We start from the raw sequence: 15296 nt of genomic DNA on the forward strand, positions 1-15296 counted from the left end.
TCTCTGTAGGTGTCCATTCTTGTTTTTGTAATGCTGACTTTATCATTGGGCCTAGATGATGAGACTCATATCCTCTAGCTATTAACAGTGTGACATTAGGGGAGGAGTTGCAAACTTGTGTGCTCATGCCATTTATTCATACACTGTTGAATCTTTTTCTTACGTTCTGGATATTTCATTATTATCAACTCCACTGGTGCTAACTGACCTCCTTTTGACATTTTAGCCCCCATGCATACTTGTTTTGCACTACTGGCTACTGATCCGGGTATTTCTGCGTCTGTCCTTTTTATTATTATCAGTACTGATATATGAACAACAGTGATTCCAGGCTTATATTTCTGTCCTCTAGTAGGATTAAATTCTAGCCTCTCTGCTCTGTTCTCTCCTGGAGTTTGAACAATATACTGAAACTTGCCCGTTTCCCACTTCACTCTTCTGGTAATGACAGACATACACAGTCTCAAGTCTATTGCTTCTCTATTTTGCCTTTGTATACCAAATCCTTCTGGTATTTCTAGAACTGGGCTCAGAGGAATAGTCACTACTGCCCCTGGATCATTTCACAATTACTCGTGCTAGTGGATTTACAGTCCTACCCGCTTCATATTAACTCTTTCCACTCTACTATGGAAACTTCTCCTGTACTCGTGTCAGATTAACAAAGTTTGTTAAATGCCAAAGCTTCTGATTTAACAACTGCTCATCTTGCCAGTGCTCAGAGCCTTCTTCACCTTTATAGGTTCATTCTAACCAAAAATGGCTCCCAATTACTCCCTGTGTCTCTATACCTCCCTCAGTCTCATAATGCTCTGGAGGAAATACCTCATCCTCACGGCTGCTCTCCTCATTCTTTCATATAAACTTGGTTAGTATATACAAACAACAAACTACACAACTCGCACAACTGTCTACACTTGGTTCTACTTCTCACACAATTAGTTTATTACTAGCAATATTTACATGCACTTATTTACAATCTGGCCAGTTGTCACTCTCCCTAAGTGACGCATGCATCAAATATTGGCCCAACTGCCCGTTCAGACTCTTCCTCCACTGAAGCACCCCAGCAATCAGCTGAAATGTGTCAGAGACAAAAGGCGGTATCCACAGTGCCACGCACGTTTTCAACATAGGTCGACCTGTTCAGACCTTCCCCTCTCTGATGCACCCCAGCAATCGGTTAATATGCATCAGAGATGAAATTGGTATCTGCGGTCACGGTGCACACTTTCCTTATATCTTATCTATATCTCTCTTATACCTTCCCTTCGCTGGAGCTCACTAGCACTCAGCTGAAGCACTACGGGGACTGGAAGCGGTGGCGGCAGATGCTTGGCGCACTTTTAACTCTCAGTACTCTGCCCATTCAGACCTCAGCCCCCACTGGGGTACCCCAGCACTCCAGAGACACTGAGTGGTATCCACAGAGACTGCTGCTGGCTGTATCATTTTTCTTCACTATTTACTTTAATATTAAATTCAAAATTAAAAGTTTGACAATGTCACTAACTTTAACTTGATATATCACTATTTGAACACATGTCCCTTCTATTCTATAAACAAGCACCTGTTTTGTTCTTATCTGTGTTATGTTCTCTACTCTACTGACTTCTACACTATGGTCTGTTCTGCACAGAGGCTTGTAATATTAACCTAATCAATGCCTAAAATGACAAGACAAGCAGCAAGCCAGCAAGCTATGCTCACATTTAGTAGCAATTGATCAATCTCACTCACTCTCTCCATACCATGGTGTAACATAGCACTTGTACTATTCTAGGCACACACTGAGCAGTTGCTTGCATTTGCTCTCTGTCCTAGCCAGTGAGCTAAATGTGTACAAAAGTTTCAGCATTTTGATTTGATGAATGTTTTATTACTTATATAATTTTTAGATTTTTAAAACCAGGTTCTTTAGAGAAGAGACTTGCAGGATTTGCAGATACTAAAAAGGCTTTTCTTACCTCTAATTTTGTGGCCACAGATGTTCTGAGATGCAGGCTGTTCCTCCAAGGACAAGGTCCTCAGGCGTTTCTGTCTCTCCTGGGGAGAGACTAAGTCTAAGACACTGTTCTTCCAACTCAGATGCACAACAGTTGAGGTATCTCCAATAAGCTCAAAAACTCACTGGAGACAGAGCAATAGAGTTTATTCTTAGCACAAGAAATAAACCCGAGTGTAGCTGGATATATAATGTCTAAACCTCATCCTTTATACCATTCTCTTGGGTGGAGGATCCACCCTATTTTCAAAACAACATCTCTTTCCCGTGGGAATAATGGTGTCTTCACCTGTCATCTGAGGCCTGCCAACTGCTTATAAGCCATTTTTACCAGGGTGTCCTCTTGACACAGCCACATGGTGTCCCTGTGTCCCAGCTCTCCACAGCCATGTACAGGTCTGTCCAAAAATGTTCAATTGAGTGGCCCAGCCAGACCCTGACTTGAACCCAAGCACATGAAAAACACCCCCACAGCATAATGCTTCCACCACTGAGCTTCTCTGGCTGAGCAGCCAGATCAAGGAAGAGTCCTGATTGTTCCAAACTTCCTCCATTTAAGAATTATGAAGGCCACTGTGCTCTTGAGAACCTTCAGTGCAAAAGAAACTTGTTGTAGCCTTCTGTGCTCTACAGGTAGTTTCTTTAACCAGGTGTAGATTTTGTAACAAAAACTATGATGAAATATGTTTGTCAATGTCTTTTTTTTTCCATGACTAAGATGAGATAATGACAAGATGGCACCAACGTCATTTTTAACTGTAACCCTATCAACGTGTAATATTGTTGACAAAAAAACACAAGAATAAAATGAAGTTTTAAAAGTAAAAACTTTACCAAATAAAAAAAGGAGGATACTAAATAACATAACATAATATAACATGTGAAAAAAGTGAATGGGTCTGAATACTTTATGACTGCAGGTGGTGCAACAGGAACATACTGACGAATGGCCATAACTCAGTGGTCATGAGTGAAAAATGTACACATTCTTTCACAAATCCATATTGTTTAGAGAATATAGCTATTATACAAAAATCTGTATGATTCTGTCTTACTATCTGTATTTTGATGCACAGGTGCACAGTCTCTGAGTGCTTTCAAGCTTAACAGTTTTTGTTTAAAGTGAGATTTAATTTTTTTCATGTCACCCTGAAGGCAGGTAATATATGGCTGGACAAATTAACAGCACGCATCCCCTATCTTGCAAACTTGCGAAGTAAGAGGAGCATGTCAGATCTCACCCTGCCAGCTCTGCCTGAGAAACTGTTTCTGCAGTCGTAAGTACTTTATATAGAGTTTATGAACATAATTTGCTTTGATGGCATAAACCCAAACTCAGCTCAGCTTTACTGGTTGTTCTGTCCTGTGCTTCTCTGTGTATGTAGAGTTTGTTAACATAATTTCAGACACAAAGTCCAAAGTTGGAATGATATTGATCATGCTTTTTTTTTTTTTTTTTTTTTTTTTAACCATAGTGACAGCTTGTTCCGATACCAGTTCAACAAAGATAAGATGGCCATCTCTCTTCCTCTTCCACTTGGAGGCAAAAAGTTGGAAGAACTGAACATCCCAACCACTTTGTCTATTCCCCACATAAATTTACCAGAAATAGGTCTATATGTCCCTGCCAAAAAGTATCCCCTACCATCTATCACTATACCACCTTCTTTGGATTTCAATATACCCCTTCTTGGTCTGGCTGAAGCATCCACCAAGATCAACAGTAACTTCTACCAATGGGAAGGTTCCATCTCTGGAGGCAACAGCACTTTTGATGTCCCCAGCTACATTGTGCAGTATAAGGCCATGGCTCAATCACCTCTCAACCTATTGTCATACAAGTTTGAAGGTAAACATCTTTTAAAAACTCTTAAAAGTTAACAAATAATGCTGTGGGGTTTTCTTATATTCACGTAGAGAAAAATGGCATGATGGTTAACATTTTGAAGTATTTATGCATATTTAGTTCCTGACAGCTGGTTCAGAGTGCATAGCTAGAGTTATAACAAGAGCTTTTAATAAGCAACAACTAACAAGTCAACATAAAGCCTGTGCTGTTATAGATACTGATAATGGTATCATTTCTTTTTGTCTATGTCAAGGAACTGGGATGATGTCTGGAAGAGCTGATGATAATCTCAAGTATCTTCTGAACAGTTCCTTCAGCCATAGCCTCATTGACACAAGCTTCAGTGCCTTAGAAACATTAAGGGTAACAAACAAACTGAATGCACAAGCCAATTATAAGATTGAAGCCTCTAGTCCAGTAGGCCTGCAGGCCTCTATCTATTACTCTGCTCAGTCAACTTCCACCCTAGATTCAGATGAAGTCTCAGGAGATGGCACCATGAATGGATTGCTTAAAATAGGTTCATTCTGCACCAATACCTCCTACACCAACAGCTTCAATCTACGTCCACTAGATCGAGAGGGAAGAGGAGAGTCCACCCTGCACTTCGACTCGCCATTCATCCAAGTTCAGAACATAATACATGGAGACTATGCTAACTCTGAATTGAACATTGTATCCAAAACCAATGCCCAGAGGGACATCCTAAAGCATGTAGCAGAGCTCAAGTATAAAGATGCACAACTGACCCTAAAATGGCATGCTATAGCCACAGGCACGGGTAAAGTACTCAACAACAAAGTTGAACTTGGTGTGTCCAGCCGTATAGCTAGCCTTGCAGTTGAGTCTCAGGCAGATGATGACACAAATAGGGTATACTCACTTGTCACAGGATCCCTGGATTCAAATGGGCTTAAGGTACACTCTGAGGGTTCCCTTACCTTTGACGCTGGTCGTGGATTGCACAAAGCTTCTGTTATGGTTGGTAGAAATGGTCTAACCACAAGTGGAGTCAACAGCATTCTGTGCAGCTCTGTAACAGTGGAGAATATCTTCAATGGCACCATTGACAACAATGGTGCATCTCTATCCTCCACGACCAAAGCAATGGCTGAAGAGAGCCGAGGAGAGCTGAATATCGAGGGTAAAGTCACAGCTGCAGAAGCCTCTTTGTATGGTGTTCTCAAGGGCCATGCATACGATGCAACCACAAGAAACAACATGAATATTGCATTGAACCGTAGGGCTATGACCTTTACTAGTAATACCATTGGAACACTGAAGCAGATGAAAACAGAGAATAGCCACACACTGACCCTCAGTCTGTGGACCCTAGCACTCCGCTCCAAAACTAACAACTTCATCTGTGAAGACATTTACTACAAACAAGATACCAATGTTGATATGAAGCCATTTGTTATGTCACTTGATATGGCAAATGACCTTAAGTTTTATGATGTCAGTTTGAGCAATGAAGGCCATATGAAGCTTGAGCCCATAAAGGTGGATCTGAGTGGAAGTATAAAGGGAGTTTATGGAGAAGAACACAACATCACACATACCTATAAACTCACCTATGATGATATGGCTGGTACAATGAAATACAGCATGTCTGGAGATGTTATGGGTGCCCAGCTAAGTTCCAAGTGTGAAGTTCAGTTTGCTGGACTTTCCTCTACATCAGACTGTGAAGCACATATGAAGTCTGAGCTTCTACATTTTGACAGCACCATTCGCACCATGGCACTGCCTTTCAGCTTCACTATTGATGCTCTTGTCAATAGTGATGGAGAAATTAATCTATACGGGAAACACAATGGACAATTGTACAGCAAGTTGTTAGTTAAAGCGGAGCCCTTAGCTCTTGCATACTCACATGATAACCGGGTATCAACCACACATATGCTTCCAAGTTGGGAGTCTTCCATTAATGTAGACAACAAATTTGATGGCCTCCTGGCACCAAGTGACCAATATCTGACCTGGAAATTAAAATCTACCCTGAACGAACATGCTTATAACCAAGACGTCCGTACTTACAATAATCCTGAGAAGATTGGATTTGAGTTTTCAGGAGCAATTTTAACAGACTTTTTCAGCAAACTAAGCAAAAACAAGAGATTAGTACCAGAAATACAAGAATACAGTATGGCTGGTTTCCTTAAGTATGATAAGAACAGTGACTGTCATATTATTGAGATTCCATTCATTAAGAGCCTTCCTTATGCTTTTGAGCAACTCAAGAGCACACTTGTAAAATCCTTTGAATCACTTCAACAGTTCATCAACAATTTAGAGATTAATCAGATAATCGCTAACTTTAGAGCCAAGTTAGACTGGATACCAATACAAGTGAGTAACTTCATGCAAGACATGGACTTGGAGAACAAAGTGAATCAAATAAAGGCAAAACTTGATTATTTGATTGGCGAGTTTGCTGTAACAATTGATGACTTGGAGCTTGTGATGAACAACTTGAGCAAGAACTTTGAAAATACAGTGATGGATATTGCCACCAAAATTAGAAACCTTATCCTTACAATCAAAGACTATCTTAAGGCAGGACACCTTACCATCAAGATAACAAATGTACTTTCAAAGATTGGAAATCAGCTTCAGGAATTTGATGAGAAATATGAAATAAAGCAATCACTTGTGAAAGCACTTCATGCCATCGAGGACATCATCAGACAGACTGATTTACAGAAGCTCACAAAAAGCAGTACCGCATGGTTGCAAGAGCTTGATTCTAAATATAAAATACTGGAAAAAATCAAACACAAACTGTCTGTAATAAAAAAGGCCATTGAGAACTTTGATGTTAAAATGTTTTTCCAAGATGTAAAGGATTACCTTCTCTCATTTAATTTGGCCATATATGTGGAGCAGTTATCATATAAAATCCCCTCTTCAGAGATAGCAAAAGTGATTGAATCCATGAATGATGTTATTGTCAACTGGATTGATGAATATGAAATCCCCAACAAACTCAATGCTGTGTTTTCCTACATTAGGGACCTATTTTTAAAATACAAGCTTGATGATAATCTTAAAGAATTAATGGATCAGATAGTGATTCTCATCAAGGAATTAAAAATTGAAGAAACCGTGCAGTCAGTGGCAGATGCTCTGAAATCTATCAACTTCGAATTTTTTTATGGCAAAATTATGCAATTTCTGCACGATGTGACAACCCAGCTCAGAGCAACTGACATTAAGAAAAGTATTGTTGACCTTAATGAACAAATTTCATCAACATTAAAGTCAATGAAGGAATTTGACTACAGTGCATTTGTTGATGAGACCAACAAGAAGATTGTTGAACTAACAAACTATATTAATGAGCAGATTAAAACATATGAAATAGTACAAAAAATTGAGGCTGTTAGAGATTTTTTTAGAGAGATCCAAAACTCCATCTTCACATATTTGGCTGAGCTCAAAAACACAAAGGTGGCAGATGCTCTGAAGAAACTGAAAAATGTGATTGAGACTACACTTTACAATGACATTAAGATGAAAGTGCAGGATATCCTTGACGACATGAGACAAAGAATCGTTGACATGGATATCAGAGACGAAATGTACATTCACCTCCAAAGAGCAAGTGAATCCTATAGGAATATGGTGGCCTACATTTCTGTGCAATTTAACCGACTGATAGAGACAATCAGAAAAGTTTCAAAGGACAACAAGATCATCACCCAGATGAAGCAAGCTGTTGATGATGTTCTAGGTGCATTTGAAAGACCAGAGATTGAAATTGGCACTTTTACTGTACCTTTCACTGATCTTGTTATTCCAGCATTTACAGTTAACTTGAACAAACTGCAGGAGATTAGCATCCCAGCTCAAATTTCAGTCCCTGAGTTCACCATTTTCAACTCCTACACAATTCCTGCCTTTACCATAGACTTTGATGAGATCAAAGCAAAGATAGTTGCAATCATAGACGACTACAGAGAATTTGAGATCAAAATACCTGACCTGCAGGAAATCTTTGGTGACCTTAAAGTTCTCTACCTATCTGAGCTACCAGATCTCTCCTTCCCAGAAATAACTCTTTCAGAAATAAAATTTCCAGCCATCAACATCCCCAAATTAAATCTGGAAGACTTTAGAATCACAATGCTTATAATTCCAGAGATCAAACTGCCTGAGGTTCCCAATGACACTTGTATCCCAGTTTTTGGTAAAGTCCATGGAGAATTTAGAGTTGACTTTCCACAGTACACTCTTGTAACTGCAGGGAAGATTGAGAACTCAACATCCACACCAAAAAACCCACAGTTTACAGCCACCATTACTTCTCATGCCAAATCACCCATTGAGCCCCTTGAATACACCTTTGAAGCCACTGCTCAGTTGGAAGCTCCCAGAATGAAGAGGCTGCTATTCACAGAAACAGTGAAAGCTGAACATATGGCCTTCTCCATTGATCATGAAGGATCCTTGACACTGACAGGCTCTTCTGCTGAGGCTTCTGCCAAGACTACAACCAAGGCCACAACCCAAATGTACACAGCAGACTTAGTCAACAATATGACACTTGCGCTGAAGAGTGGAATTTCTGCATCCATAGACACAGCCTACAAGCACAACTTGGACATCCCATCTATTGAAACTTCAAATCAGGCATCAGTGAATCAGAATATAGCAGCCACAATGGAATCTGGCAAAATTACTGTGACTGGTGAAACTACTGGTAATGGAAAGTGGTCCATTAAAGATTACTCTGATGGAGGTATGCACACAAGCAGTGTGGATTTCAACATCAATTTTAGCACTGCCAAGTTATTTTTTGTTGGAGAAACAGACTGTAAGGCTTTAAAATTGAAACAAACACTGACTGCTGAATCAGTGATCTTAAGCCATATCACCATTGAAGCAAGATGTGAAATTGAAGTTCCATCTGTCAAGAAGAGTGTTATGATTTTAAATGGTAAGACACACATGGGGGACTTGGAAATTGCACTGACAGCTTCTCATGATGCTGAATTCACTGGAAGTCTGATTGGATCCATGTCCAACTCATTGGAATTCATGGCACATCCATTTGAGGTTGTGCTTGATGTTAAAAATCAAGTAAACTCAAAGATTTTCCTCCCCCTGAAACTTACTGGTAAGGTGGATCTCCTAAATGATTATGGAGTCTTACTAAACTCTGAGAAGCAGTATGCATGTTGGTTTGCTTTGGCAAGATTCAACCAGTACAAGTACAATCACAACTTCACAGCAGCAAACAATGAAATGGACATCTTCTTTCACACATCAGCTAATGCAGAGGCTAATCTGGACTTTCTGACTGTTCCTCTCTCTTTTCCAAAGATAACTGTACCTTATCTTGAAATTAAAACCCCTGAGGTCAGACATCTGTCTCTGTGGGAGCAGGCTGGATTCAAAACCTTGCTTACCACTCCTCAACAGTCATTCGATATGAATCTGAAACTTCATTACTACAAAAATCCTGATATGCACAGTATTGAATTATACCTTGAACCAATCTACAATACAATCAGTGTTAATGCTGACATCATCCAGGCTCAATTTGAACAATATAGAGACAAAGTGGTGGCATTTCTAAAGAATTCATACAACCAAGCAAAGTCACAAAAACACAAAATTGACACTTCTAGTTTGCCTCCTCGGATTTTCACTGTCCCTGGATACAAAATACCAATACTGAATATTGATGTTTCTGCTTTCAGAGCTGAGATGCCAGCTTTTAACTACTTTGTTCCTAAAGAGGTCAGTACACCAAGTTTCAAAGTTCCCGCACTGGGCTTCTCCGTGCCATCCTATACCCTTGTGCTACCATCTTTGGAGTTTCCTGCCATCCATGTTCCAGAAACCTTAAGTGAGATAAAGCTGCCCACTTTAACACAACCAGCCATTCAAAACAACATTGTGATTCCAGCAATGGGTAACATAACTTGTGACTTCTCCTTCAAATCCACCATGATTACCTTAAGTGCTAATGCTGGCCTTTACAACCAGTCAGATATTGTTGCTCGGTTTGGTGCTTCTTCAACATCTGTGTTTGACATTTTAAATGGAAAATTTGATGGTACAACTAGTATGACAAGGAAGAAAGGAATAAAACTGGCTACCACTTTATCCATGGAACATAACAATGTGGAAGTAAACCATGAATCCGCTGTTAGTCTCATCAAAAGGAGCATGGAAACTTCTGTAGCTAACACTGCAAAAATAATTCTACCCTTCCTCAATCTTGAATTGAATCAGGAACTCATTGGAAATATCAAGACCAAGCTAAAGGTTGTTTCCAAGAAAAAAATAAAATACATGTTTAACATTCCTCTCTTTGAGTCTGTAGGCAAAGGAGGCCTTGATATGAACTGGGCACTGGAAGCACTTAACTATGTGTCACTGGAGACCTCTACCCAAGGGAAGTCAGATATAATGATAATGAGAGGTTTTAATTTTTCTGGAGATCTAGAGAATGAGGCCAGTTTCTACCTTAATGCCAATCACCTGCGTTCAACTGTCAGGACTTTCTTAAACTCAAACATTAACAAACAAGAGAAACAAAAACGAAGCTCAAACAATGACATCCTTCAGTTTGACCTGAATAAGGACTTGGCTCTTGAGGTTTCCTTGCGCCGTGTCTTTGCAACAGTTCATTATATGAGCAATAACAATATTGATTTAGCATCTTTCAACACAAATGGAAGGCATATTGTAAAAGGACAACTAGATTTTGTTCCTTTAACAAACTTTAAGACTACATTGAACATTGATGCAAGTCAGCCAAGTAGTTTAGGTCATGCTGGACTCATTCAGAGCATCAACCTTGCCATCAGCTCAGAGAAGCAATCCCTCGCATGGAGTTATAAGGAACAACTGGCATCTCTCATCCATGCTTGTGATTTATTCATGTCCAATGATGAATCTCAGGTACGCATGGATTTGACTGGATCAGTGGAAGGCCATCTAGCCTTCTTAAAGGCAGTTAGGCTTCCTATGTATCAGAAGACCCTGTGGGATGTGTTCAAGTTTGATCAGGTTACAAACATGGACAACTTACAATTCCTTAACATGTCTTGCAGTATTGCATACACAAAGACTATGGATGGCCAGGAGTATGCAATACCATCTAAACTATTTGAAAATGGAATCACCTTTAGCATCCCTGAGATTACCATTGCTGTGCCTTCTTGGGTAAAAGAAATTCCACATTCCATAAGGAACATGGACATGCGATTTGAAAATGCTGATGTCCCTGATCATATCACTCTTCCCCCTGTAATCTCAATTCCAGCCTTTTATTTGCCATTTACCAACTTGCATGTGGAATCCTTTACAATTGATCCAAAGAACCTTAACATCCCTAAAGTGATCACCACCACGGCCTTTGACATCATGCTGCCTGGTTTGCCGATAATGTCAGTACCCAGTTGCGATATCAATATAGGGTATGCACAGGGGAAAATGTCATTCCATTCATTCAAGATACCACAGTATGAAATCACTGTCTCATCTTTCACACTGCCAAAAACTTTTGCCATTGGAGAGTATACCATCAGTCTTAATGAAATCACAAGCCAGATTGCAAACTTTGAACTTCCAACCATCATCATTCCAGAGCAGAAAATTGAGATCCCAGAAATGGCCCTACATCTGCCTTCAAGTGTGTTTATCCCAGTTTTTGGTGCTCTCAGTGCCAATCTTAAGGTTTTCTCCCCTATTTATAATGTATCAACAATTGCCAACATGGAGAAAAAGGGCTCGAGCCTTGTAACTTCCCTGAATTCCATCAGTACTTCTACCATGATCTTCTTGGAATATGACCTCTCTGGTAAGATTGGCACACACTTTACTTGAGGAAGATTTTGTGTGAATTACTAAATCTAAGACATTGTAATACATGTAATTTTATTTTGCTTACGTGCCTTCAGGCAGTGCAACCCTTGGATTTGATAATGGAGTAATCAATCTAAATGGGAAATGGAACTTGATACATAGTGATGTAAATGTCAACTTGCAACATGGTTTGGCACAAAACCTGAGGTAAGTGTATACAGTATATTCTTTGATGAGACTGAAAATCTAGATTTACTTGCTTTATTTAATCTCTGTGGAAACCAATATCCAACAATAATAAAGGCAGAAAAATGGGAGAAAAAGGAGAAAGAAAAGGTGAAAAGCGCATCATAAGTGCAGTGTGATCACACCAGCAGCGACACCTGTAAACATGACGTTCTAACCCATGATTACTCAGTAGTATTTACTGCATTATAACCTGAGTGCTCAATACTCATGGGTCAGACCACACACATCCACACACCTCGCCTTTCATTTGATGTCAACTACAAACCTGTAAAAGTTTGTGACTGTAGCTTATGTTACCTGGTTGCAACTCTATTGCGGTGACAAAATTTGTCCTCAGACATACAAACACCTGGCAAAGTACTGAAAACCACCTCTGTGGTACAAATTATTGGCCAAGTATGTGGGGAGAAGAGAGCTTTCAGAGAAACTCTGAGGAAGACATGGTCAAGCATCCTTATCTTAGGTAGGAGGTGTAGTCGGTGCTATTAGTTGTTATGTTGCTGCACCTTGGTTGAAGGGATACATTTTGACTTACTGTAATATAAATACAGTTGCTTTTTTTCTTTAGGATGAAACGCCAAACCCCTCTGTGAGTTTATTTTTTCTGTGTATTTTAAAGAGTTCACATTTATGGATTGACCAAATGCACACTAGAGACTAATGCCTATTTCTCTGTTTTGCAGGGAGTCTCCTTACTCTCTCACTGCTGACATCACCAGCCAAACATTTACTGATGTGAGCTTCCGCTTTGCTTCCCGCAAAGATGGCATCACTGCAACTATGTCTTCTCCATCAAGTGGTTTCCTTGGCTTGCATTTTCAGCAAAGGTCTCCATCACAGCTGTATGGAAAACTGTTCAGTCGCCACCCGGTAACTTTTTATGTTCTTTAATTTACATATTGTTGTCAACAGCAAACTATTTTTAAATCTACAGATGGCTTAATGTTATATGTAGTGCAACTTGACACTGTTTTATCTAATATTCTTCAATTTCCTCCCTTAACTTCAGTCTACTCCTGACAAGGATACTGATGTTTTTACTGCTAAAGCCACGCTGAGAAACTCTGAGAAGTTAATCTTACAGACATCATGGAATTGGGACTTTCTCCATGATATTATTGAAGGGACCAAGGACAGGATTCCTACTATGACTAATGCTGTTCTCAAGTTCCTGAACAAGTATCACACCACCCACTTTGGCTTTGACCTCAACCGTGGCAGCATGAAGTTGAAAAACACAGTTTCCAATATCATAGAGAGAGTACATCATGGGATCCTTATGTGTTTTAACACAATACAGAGTTCAGTCAAACACCTCGGAGATCAAGGAAGAAACATGTACAGGAAAGCTTCTGACAGCTTGATGTCCATGAGTGTGGAGGATGTCATAGACAGGTCGGCTCACGAGGCTAGACAAGTCTTGAAACGCAGTGAAGACAAAATTTATGTCTTTATAGATGCAGTCACAAGGTTCTTGAGTGACATGAAGTTTAAAGTGCCTGGATCTGAAGAGAGGCTCTCAAGCTTAGAGATATTCCAGCAAGCTCGTTTGTCTGTATCAAGAACCATTGACAGGGCAATTCAAAGGTTAACTAGCCTCATGGATAACATTTCTAGATTAATCAGGAGCATTGAGTTCACCATACCTGGAACTTATGTTGCTGTTAATGGAAATGAGATCATGGATAAACTGAAGTTTTCTACAAGGTCTATATATGATCAGTTAATTCAGTCACTGCGCAGGGGGTTTGGTTTGCTTCAAAAGGCAGTTAATAACGTCTTCCAGGTAATTGCTGAAAAGGGTGAGAATTTCATCATCTACCTAAAAGATGAAAATGTTGAAATTACTTCTGAAGTTGATGTCATCTATGCAGAGTTTCTGCAATCTACAAAAGAACACATTGAGGAGGCAAAGAGACATATGGTTGACTATAATAACCTTACCAAACTGAGGCTTCAAGAGGCTTATAATGCTTTAAATATGGAGTGTATAAATAACAATACAAAGGAGTTTATCAGTATTTTGCAATCACATCTCTATGGGGGACTTAATGAAGGTGTAGACCTAATGAGAAGGACATCGCAGAGCACAGCACCATATATTACAGTTAGCAGTAAAAAGACTGACATTGAAATCCCTCTACCCTTCCTTTGGAAGTCTTTCAACGAATGGCCAGTGCTATCCAGACAGTGAATCGTGCATCTTTTGATAATGTAGTTTTATTATGGCTGACCAGATTTGTATAATATCTGAGAAAAAATTAACACTTTGTTTGAGGCCAATAAAAATGCATTAAAAGTGTTTTAACTCACATGAAACAAATACTAGTTATTCTCTCAAATTTATGGAATTATGACCTACCAGTATTTAGCATGTACTGAAAGTTAAAGTTTGATGATGGTGTTCAATTAAACAATAATGAACAACATTTTTTTCTTTGTCATACTGCAGGGGTCGGTAAATAAGTTTGGCCATTTTTTTTCAAATCCATTAGATGGTGGGCCAGAAATATAATCAAAGGCTAATTTAAGAAATTGATCGATAAAAATGCAACTGGACTTAACTTTGTTACTGTTCACATGTGTGGGGCTGTGGCCCACAGTCACATTAAAGATGTATGATCTAGCAAAACGATCATATGACAATCTTTTTGGTAGAATCACAATGCACAATTTAATCATGATCTGTATTACGCTCTTATTTTATTGTGACAGTCCTGACCAGAAGCTGTGATTTGTGTCTTTCCGCCGCATTGACACTTTTTCAAACATTTATCTGCTTGCCACAACTCTTCACCTAAAAAGCTGTCTTCTGTTTACCTTTTGAAATTAAACAATGCCATTTGCGGAACTGTAATTTTTTTCATATCACACATTGTATGTCAGCTTTTTCAGTTAATCAAGCAAGCAACAGAACATAGGGACTTTCCTGTCACAACATTTCAGAACAAAAGCTCACAATAGTTTGAAATAAAGCATTGCTGCAAAAAATTACTTTTATCTTGTAGGCTAAAGAGAAGGATAAATGGTTCATAATACATCTCAGCTTCCATAGCGTTTGACATATTATAAGTGCCTTGTGCAGCCTGGCGTCAGTAAACCGGGAATTACTGTAAAATATTGGGTGATTATGGAGTCAGTTAGAAGCAGAATAAAGAGGGTTGGTCAGTGCTTGTATGGGAATTGCAATGGCATAGTCCACATATAGGGTAAGACCGAAGGGTTGTCGTTCCTGTATAGGCTACCATTAATATTGACAGCATTAATATCCCTTATTGTATTGTGAAGTCAAGTACTTACAGTGTAATGAACCTAATGTATTTGTAATTTCCACAGTCTCACCTTTCAATAAGCCAAGAGGAGTGGTCG

At 39.3% G+C, this 15296-nt stretch overlaps 1 protein-coding gene across 3 annotated transcripts in view; it reads left to right on the forward strand.

Annotated features, from left to right (window-relative positions):
• Window positions 1-14784, forward strand: part of apoba (apolipoprotein Ba) — a 36635-nt gene extending 21851 nt beyond the window's left edge. For 2 of the 3 annotated variants that reach the window (XM_071471053.1, XM_071471055.1), the window contains 7 exons: window positions 3161-3282; window positions 3481-3854; window positions 4108-11673; window positions 11774-11885; window positions 12496-12516; window positions 12611-12797; window positions 12937-14784. In XM_071471053.1, coding sequence (XP_071327154.1) covers window positions 3161-3282; window positions 3481-3854; window positions 4108-11673; window positions 11774-11885; window positions 12496-12516; window positions 12611-12797; window positions 12937-14121 — 9567 coding nt within the window. In that variant the 3' untranslated portion in view covers window positions 14122-14784. The remainder of the gene's footprint in view (window positions 1-3160; window positions 3283-3480; window positions 3855-4107; window positions 11674-11773; window positions 11886-12495; window positions 12517-12610; window positions 12798-12936) is intronic. The other variant, XM_071471054.1, reaches the window with a different exon arrangement.
• Window positions 14785-15296: the final 512 nt, after the last annotated feature.

This window comes from Trachinotus anak, unplaced genomic scaffold (assembly GCF_046630095.1).
Source record: "Trachinotus anak isolate AG129_WGS33_773 ecotype Australia unplaced genomic scaffold, CSIRO_AGI_Tana_v1 ptg000033l, whole genome shotgun sequence".
Lineage (NCBI taxonomy): Eukaryota > Metazoa > Chordata > Actinopteri > Carangiformes > Carangidae > Trachinotus > Trachinotus anak.